Source organism: Fukomys damarensis, unplaced genomic scaffold (genome assembly GCF_012274545.1).
Source record: "Fukomys damarensis isolate Sample0158 unplaced genomic scaffold, DMR_v1.0_HiC HiC_scaffold_2, whole genome shotgun sequence".
In the NCBI taxonomy this organism is placed as follows: Eukaryota; Metazoa; Chordata; class Mammalia; order Rodentia; family Bathyergidae; genus Fukomys; species Fukomys damarensis.
The window spans coordinates 23,334,214-23,342,428 of NW_022900914.1; the positions used below are offsets into that span (position 1 = coordinate 23,334,214).

An 8,215-nucleotide genomic window follows, 5' to 3' on the forward strand; every position below is an offset into this window, starting at 1 on the left:
GGATTTAAAGTTTTATTATTAAAATATTTTTAAAATTTAAAATTATTTTAAACCATAGGTATTTTGCCTTTTTTCCCAAACGGTAACTGAATTTCAAGAATTAACTTCAGTTGTAAAAAATTACCATTATGTGTTTGAAACATAAAGCATTGTCATGACATAAAACTTAAATTCCTCTGAGTCTTAAAATAGTCAACATTCATAATTAATAAGGATGGGCGATACCACTTATTGGAGGCGTTCAGTGAGCCAAGTACTCATTTAAGAAAAATTAATTGGCTAAGATCAAGAAGCTCATTCCTCTGTATGGTTCACTGTTTCTAAAATTCCACAAACAAAACCAAAATAAATAAATGATAAAATAAGACTTTGTTATAGAGGACACAGCAAAAATAAAAATAAATAAATAAAGGGGCTGGGGATTTAGCTCAGTGGTTCCACCGCCTCCCTCGCAAGCACAAGGACCTGAGTTCGATCCCCAGTACCAAACATAAAAAATAAAATAAATAATAAATAAATAAAACTCCACCAGCAACAACAGCATTAGGAACCCAGGTAACTTCTCTTTTAAAAGGCAGGGTGGGGCAGGGGTGGGGTTGATAGTCACTGGGCTGTGTCAAGTGCCACTGATTAAAGGAAATCTTGAATCATCACTTTCTTTTAAGGCTACAGAGTTTTCTGGGAAAGCATTTACAACTTTAATGCAGTCTCCTGAGCCTTGTGAATGTATTTGTTGCTTGTCAATGATTAAATAGGACTATTTACCTCTAGCAAAAGCCCTTGAATTTGCTCCTCTTCTCCCCCTACCTTACAGAAGTGCTTCTAAGAATGGGAAGCCACATCCTTTCTAAGTAAGAGAGCCACCTGGTGTGTAGCTGAGCTCCCACATGGAAGAATCTAGGGTTGGCATGAACTGGGATAAAATAAAATCAACTTCAGTTAACAAAGTGTGGTTCTCAGCCTCCAGACCTTCCTTGTGTGGGTTTGTAGGAAAAGAGGAGACCGGAGACCTTCAAAACAAAAAACAAGCTTTGTGTGCCGGCACATGCCTATAATCCCAGTATTTGAGAAGTTGAGGCAGGAGGATCACTGTGAATTCAAGACCAGCCTGAACTGCATAAGCAGGACCCTGTCTCAAAAAAACCCAAACAAAATAACCTGAAAACCAAACCAAACAAGTAAACAAAAGAAAAAGCCTTGCTTCCTCTTGAAAAAATTTTGCATTCTCCCAAGTGCAATATTTAAGATGTGCTTTTTTTTTTTCTTATACTTAGCTAAAAAGAGAAGTTTAAAGTTTTAAACATGTTGGTAAAATAGACTTTATGTTTATCACTTTAATCATTTTTAAGCACAGGGTTCAATGGCCAAGCACATTTACATTGTGTGTAATGTACAGATGTACCACCACAGTACATCTGTAGGGATTTTGCTTCATCCCAAACTGAAATTCTGTACCCACTTCAACATAACGCCCCATGAACCCCTCCTCCAGTCTCTGGCAGCCCTTATTTTCAGTCTCTGTAAATTGGACTACTCTGGCTCCTCATTTAAGTGGACTCAGACAATCCTTGTCCTTCAGCGTGGCTTAATTCACTTAGCACCGTGTTCTCAAGTTTCACTGCTGTGCAGCACTGCATCGATATTTTCTTCCGTTTGAGCCTGAATCGTATCCCAGTGCATGCATATTCCATATTTTGTTTATCCTTCTATGCAGTGTCAGCCATGTGGATACTTTCCACCTTTTAAGTTTTGTTGCTGGAAACAATGGTGTACTCAACCAAGTAACATCCCTTGTGATGGAATTCTGCCTCTTCTGGGTCGCCTCCTCTATCAGTGTTGTTACTGTAGTTACCACCACCTCCCACTATAAAAAGAAAAATTTTAAAACTCCCTTCACCTTTACCCTTTCTTCCTTGGCTCTGGACTTTGTCCAGCTAGGTTTATTTATAAACCATGCAAAGCTCATTAAGGACAAAACACTCAGCAAAGCTACCTGTCCACCCTCTTCTCTACAGAAAGGCACTCAGAAGGGCTATGGCCCGGAGCCCTCACTGAAGGCAAAGGCAAGAGAGGCTCCATCAGGATGAGTGTGAAGGGGTGTCAGACAAACAATGGCTTTGTCCAAAGTGAAGACACCCCAGAGCTGGAACTGGATCCCAGAAGCTCTGTGGACAACCCACAGCACCAAGCTCTGAGCATCGGAGGCCCGGAGGAGCCCAACCTCCAGGGCGTGCGGCCCTATGCTGGGATGCCCAAGGAGGTGCTGTTCCAGTTCTCGGGCCAGGCCCGCTACCGAGTGCCCCGGGAGATCCTCTTCTGGCTCACCATCACGACTGTGGTCCTGCTCATCGGGGCCACTGTGGCCATCATTGCCATCTCTCCAAAGTGCCTGGACTGGTGGCAGGCAGGGCCCATGTACCAGATCTACCCAAGGTCTTTCAGGGACAGTGACAAGGATGGGAACGGAGATCTGAAAGGTGCGTGCTCCTGGCTGGGTGAAGGAGGGGGCCGTGATGAGGTTGGTGTATGGTCTTCCCTTCCGGGAAACTGAAGTGGCCTGGGCTTTGCAGTTAGCACATTCCTGTGTGACTGATCACTCAGGTGTCTCTTCGTTAATGACGTTTTAAAAACTATTCAGCAGAGCCCAGCAACTCTTCCACTTGATGAAAGGCTATTTGCTGAAGGCCTTTGAATAAAAAGGAATGATTTAATTTACTGCTCACTAAATACTGATGCTCCTTTGGTTGTCAGTTCTCACTTCTTACCCAGGGTAAATCTGTCTCTTGATTTCTATGTACTTTACAGTTGGGAATCTGAGTGACAGCTGGGAATTGCTTCGCCAGTGTATGATGTGGTTTGGCAGTTTTTTAGTAAAGCATAAATATTTGCAAAGAATTGAGCAGTATCTTTGAAAGGTGGGGGCTGAGTCTTCAACAATCCTGAGAAATGAAAGGAAGAGGGGAAGAGGGCGTAGCAGTATGTTGGTTGTTATTTAGATTAAGGATTATAACAATATTCAAATAAGTAGAAATATAGAAGTGCAAATTCATTTTTTAAAGTTAAGCTAATAATATCCTGGAGAGTTATATATAGAATGTCTTTATAATTAAGTGTTCTAACCAGATCACTTTGAAGAGTAAAATTATGCTGGGTATGGTGGTGCATTCCTGTAATCTCACCACTCAGGAGGCTGAGGCAAGAGGATCACCTGGAGTTTGAGGCCATTTTAGGCTACATAATGAGTTCAAGGCCAGCCCAAACTGCATAGTGAGACCTTGTCTCAAAAAAGGGCATGAATGGGATTGTCTTTGGTGAATTGGTTGGTATATTCACAATAAGGGCAGCAATAAAAAACAAATAAATGAGCTAACAAGCAAGTTTTCAATGATTATTTGAAAAAATAAAACAAAGATAATATGATAAGAGTATAGGATGTGAGAATGGCTTTAGTTCATCTTTAAAATGTTGTGCATGAACTCTTGAAATCTCCAGATTTCCTTACTAACAAAAAGCTTTTCTTTTGTGCATTCATATAATTTTCTGCTTTTTTTCTATTTTGGGGTGGCACTGGGGATCAAACCCTGTGCCTTGCAGGTGCTAGGTGTTCAACAACTAAGCTTCATCTCCAGCTCCTTTTCTCTTAAACATTTTTTATTGTGACTTCACTAGTTAAAGAATAGTATATTTGCCTTCTGAGGTGGCACCCAAACTCACTGCCTTTATTTAAGCTCCCTGCTCAGAGTCCAGCCCGACCCCAGGTTGGGGGGTGGGGGGTGATTGGATTGTGTTTACAGCATCCTTTGACATGCAGCTGAATGACTTCCTTTCCTTGTCACATGACCCCAGCACCTGCTGCTTCTCACACACTGTATGCTAAGCCAAAGTGGTGTTTTGACTGAACACAAACCAGATCCCTAAATCTAGAGACAAACTCCATTTCCTGGCCCTGCCTTCCTAATCTCCTTCTAGATAAAACCCAAACCCCCACAAACAGGGCTGTCTCTAGTCATCTCTTACATTTTTCGTTTCTAATAACTTGTCCTGGAAGGAGTGGTGGCTGTCTGTAATCAACAAGCATTGGTCCTAAAGGTTGAGATGATTCTGTAATTATTATTATTATTATTATTATTATTATAGAAACTGTTCCAGGTATGTTTAGTTTTGGTGATTGCTTTCTATCCCTTGGAGGGTGGGACTGGGAACCCTTGTTCATTTTGTGACTGTCCAGCCCCTTTGTTTTCATCATCCGGTTCCTATGTGCTGGGGGTGGGGTGTAGTGCTGGGATGGAAGTTGAGGTCTGGCATAAGCTGAACATGTATTCTTGTTTTTAATGTCTATCACATTGCTGTTCTGGTTTAACTGAAAACCTTCTGTCCCCTCTTGATAATCTGTGAAGCACAAGAGAACAAAAGGAAGCATCCTTTGTAGGCGAAAATTCCAGAGGTCGGAGACTTGCTTTGTGCCTTGAACCAGTGACTTCCAGCTGGTTGTGGGGTCTGTGATTTGCTGTAGGAAGCCACGCAGACCACACAGAAAGTTGTTGGAGATTAAATCCTAGACCCAAGTCTCCGAATCTGCATTTTGGACACTGAAGTAGAAGTCAAAACCGTACTCTCTGCTAATTATCTTACAAGGCTCCAAGTACAGAGTTTTACTTCCATATCTCTTCCCAGCCAGGCCCAGAATTCTCTTCTGTGTCAATTCTTGGCTTCTTGTATAAGTGAACAACGAAAAAGGTCCAATCCAGCTGCTCTAAAAACACTGTGAAAATGGTATAAAAGATCCTTTGCCTTTCACCTCACTGTTGTACTCTTTCCCCAATCCCATACTCCATGTGATATTTTGTTTATTTATTGTGCTGAAACCCAGGATTCACCCTTTTTTAGACAACCAGTGACTGCCTGGCTCCTCATGTCCTTTCTCTGCCTGCAAGCCCTTCACTGGGAGCCCCCCTTGCCCACACCCACCCTAATCTGCTACTTCTACAGCTCTAAGGCCCCTGCACGGCTCTTTTCCTGGTCTGGTCATTGTCCGGCTCCTGCCTGTTCACACTTACAGTAATAGCACACTTGGGGTTTGGACCCGTCACACTGCATGTGCTCAGCAGCCACGTGTGGCAGTGCTGTGGTCCTGGCTATGTGACCACCTGCGACTGTGTGTTATTCTTTTTTCTCCTTGGCACCTAGCCCAGCACCTGACTTGTATACTGTGTGTAGAATAAAGCAACAATACTGTAGTCTTGGTTTGAAATGTAAAATTAGGTAACAGATTTTACTTATAGCATCTATGTTGAAGGTTATTGCTAGAAGATTGATTTGATGTTTTCCTTAGAAGTAGACCTTACTATTTATGTTTTACTCAAATTCAACAAAATTCCAAATATGTTTGTCTTGAATATAAATACATTGATCTCTGACATATACTTTTAATTTAATTTAATTTTTTTGAGGCAGGGTCTTACTGTGTAGTATAGGCTGACCTTGAAGTTATTATGTAGCCTAAGCTGGCTTTGAACTCATGGGGATCCTCCTGCCTCAGCCTTTGCAGTGCTGGGATTCCAAGCATAACGTGCCAAGCCATTTTATTTTTAATCCTTCAAATAAAAGCAAATAAACAAATAAACTAAGATTTATTTATGGTTTTGGGGTTTTTTTTTGCAGGTATTCAAGATAAACTGGACTACATCACTGCTTTGAATATAAAAACTATTTGGATCACTTCATTTTATAAATCATCCCTTAAAGATTTCCGACATGGTGTTGAAGATTTCCAAGAAATTGATCCTATTTTTGGAACAATGGAAGATTTTGAGAATCTGCTTGCAGCCATACATGATAAAGGCAAGTTGCATGGGAGGTGGATGGAGGGGGTGAAAGTTGAAGAAAGCACTTCACCAAATGTTCACTTAAAGCATTTTCCCCTTCACTGCCATGTACTATTCAACTATAATCTTTCACTGACATTGGAAATGTTTTCACTCATTAGGTTTAAAATTAATAATTGATTTCATACCAAACCACACCAGCGATAAACATCCTTGGTTTGAAATGAGTAGAACACGGACTGGGAAATATTCTGATTATTATATCTGGCGTGACTGTGCTCATGAGAGCGGCGTAACCATCCCACCCAACAACTGGGTAAGTCCCAGCCCACCTGATCTGCAATGGGTCGGATCTATAGTGATGGAACTGGGTGTTTATGAAGCTCTTTTAAAGAAAAACATGAAAAGTTCAGTTTCTGGGAAGGAAAAAAAAAGAAAGAAAAGGTTATTGAGGTTTCTTTTCTTTTTGGTACCAGGGATCGAAGTCGGATCCTTACGCTCGCGAGGTGGTCGCCAGAACCACTGAGCTAAATCCCGGCCCTGGGGTTTCTGATTTCATTGTGGAGCGGGTGTTAAAACCTGTTCTTGCTCCTGGCTTCTTTCCCTCATTTTCTCCCCCATCCAGCATGGATTCCATGTCCCATTCACTTAATAACTGTTTTGCTACTCTCCAGACCCCTTTGCCTTTCTGGCTTTTCCTCCCATGTCGGATAAAGGCCTAGGTATAAATGAACCCAACCATCTGCTTTCTATTTGTCTGAAACTTGGTATCTGCACCTCTGGGTACATCCTATATTTGTTGTTCCCTCTTTAACTAAACAAGCATCTTTTTGGAACCTTCATTAAGTCCAACCTGTCAATACGCCCTCCCTTGTCTTCAAACTCTTTACCTGCCACCTTCCCATCTCACCACACTCTGCAGCAAACCACACTGCACAGAGAGGACAGAGGCCATCCAAACGTCCTGCCCCATCTCCACCTTCCTTCACAACAGGCCTATGTCCTTCCTTCCTGGGATGACCAAATTTAGCAAAGTCAAAATTTAGCCTCTTGAGTTAAATTTGACTTTATACAGATGGATACTTTTTCATTATAAAATATTGTGTAGGTCCCGTGTGTACAGCCAGCCCTCTATACCTGCAGGCCCCATGTCTGCAGACTCAACCAACTGCATATGGGACATTTTTCTTGGTGGGGAGGAATTGCATCTGTACTAAATTAGCACAGACTTTTCTTTCTGGTCATAAATCCCTAAACAATCCAGTGTTACACTATTAACACAGCATTTACATTGTTGTGGGTATTACAAGTAATCTAGAGGCCATTTAAAGTATACGGGAGGACATGGGTGGGTTCCGTACAAATACTATGCTGTTTTATGGAAAAGATTTGTGCATATGCAGAGTGCGGTATCCAAGGAGGGGTAGTGGTTCTGGAGCCAAGTCCCACGGATACCAAGGCACAGCTGCCCTAAAACGTTGTGTGTTGTTTTCTAACATTCGAATTTGTCTGAGTGTCCTGTAGTCTCTACTGTCCCAGGCCAGGCCTCCCTGCTCTGGTCTGCTTCCTCACTTTCTTTCAGGCGTTTTACTCAGGAGCTTCTTGCCTTGCTCCAGTGCCTCCTTTTCTCTTTTTATCTTTTGGTAGTACTGGAGTTTGAACTCAGGGCCTCCTCTTCACTTCTTGACCTTTTAAAACATTTAGACATGATGACTCCTGGATATCATTATAAAGTTCAAAATAGAGAAAATTAAAAAATATATTTTAGGTGACACTCAGAATTGGCATGTTTCAAGGTGACCATGTGACCTTCTACCCCAACCTTCTGCCCCAAATTTAGTGAATGGCCCCACTGTGTATCCTGGGGGTCAGCAGGTCCTGGCACACTCATCTGTCTAAATTTTTCCCTTCTAATCCACCTGCTTGTTAAAATGAAAATGACATTAACAAATACTTACTAAATGCTTGTTATGTGCCAGTCTCTCTGCTAAGTGTTTAATATTCATTGATTCATTTAACCCACCCTTCAGGACTATTAATTAGGTTTGAATTCCTATTTTGTTGACACATAGCTGATAAATCAAAGCAGAGTCCTGACCTCAATCCCCAGACCTGAACTTTTCTAGAAAGATGAAATCAGCTACAATGTTTGGGTTCCAACACTTGAAGTTGCTAGATTTTTATTCTTGAGGACTAGTAGAATTTTTAAGTGAATGGTTCTAATAAAAAAAAAAACTCTTTAGAAGTACACATTAAATATTCAGTATATCTAAGGGGGTAAAGGGAGGGCAGGGACACAGGCAAAAAATGAGAACCAAGACCTTTCATGTAAAGGTACAAGATCCCAATGATGAATGTAACTGTACTGTATACCTAAAATGTAAAATGTA

The 8,215-nt window shown here is 41.4% G+C and overlaps 1 protein-coding gene across 1 annotated transcript in view; it reads left to right on the forward strand.

The window, feature by feature from the left end:
• The first annotated feature begins 1,966 nt into the window (after positions 1-1,966).
• Positions 1,967-8,215, forward strand: part of Slc3a1 (solute carrier family 3 member 1) — a 31,487-nt gene continuing 25,238 nt past the window's right edge. The window contains exons 1-3 of the mRNA XM_010611508.1: positions 1,967-2,477; positions 5,662-5,841; positions 5,987-6,141. Of these exons, the coding sequence (XP_010609810.1) occupies positions 2,084-2,477; positions 5,662-5,841; positions 5,987-6,141 (729 nt within the window). The 5' untranslated portion in view covers positions 1,967-2,083. The remainder of the gene's footprint in view (positions 2,478-5,661; positions 5,842-5,986; positions 6,142-8,215) is intronic.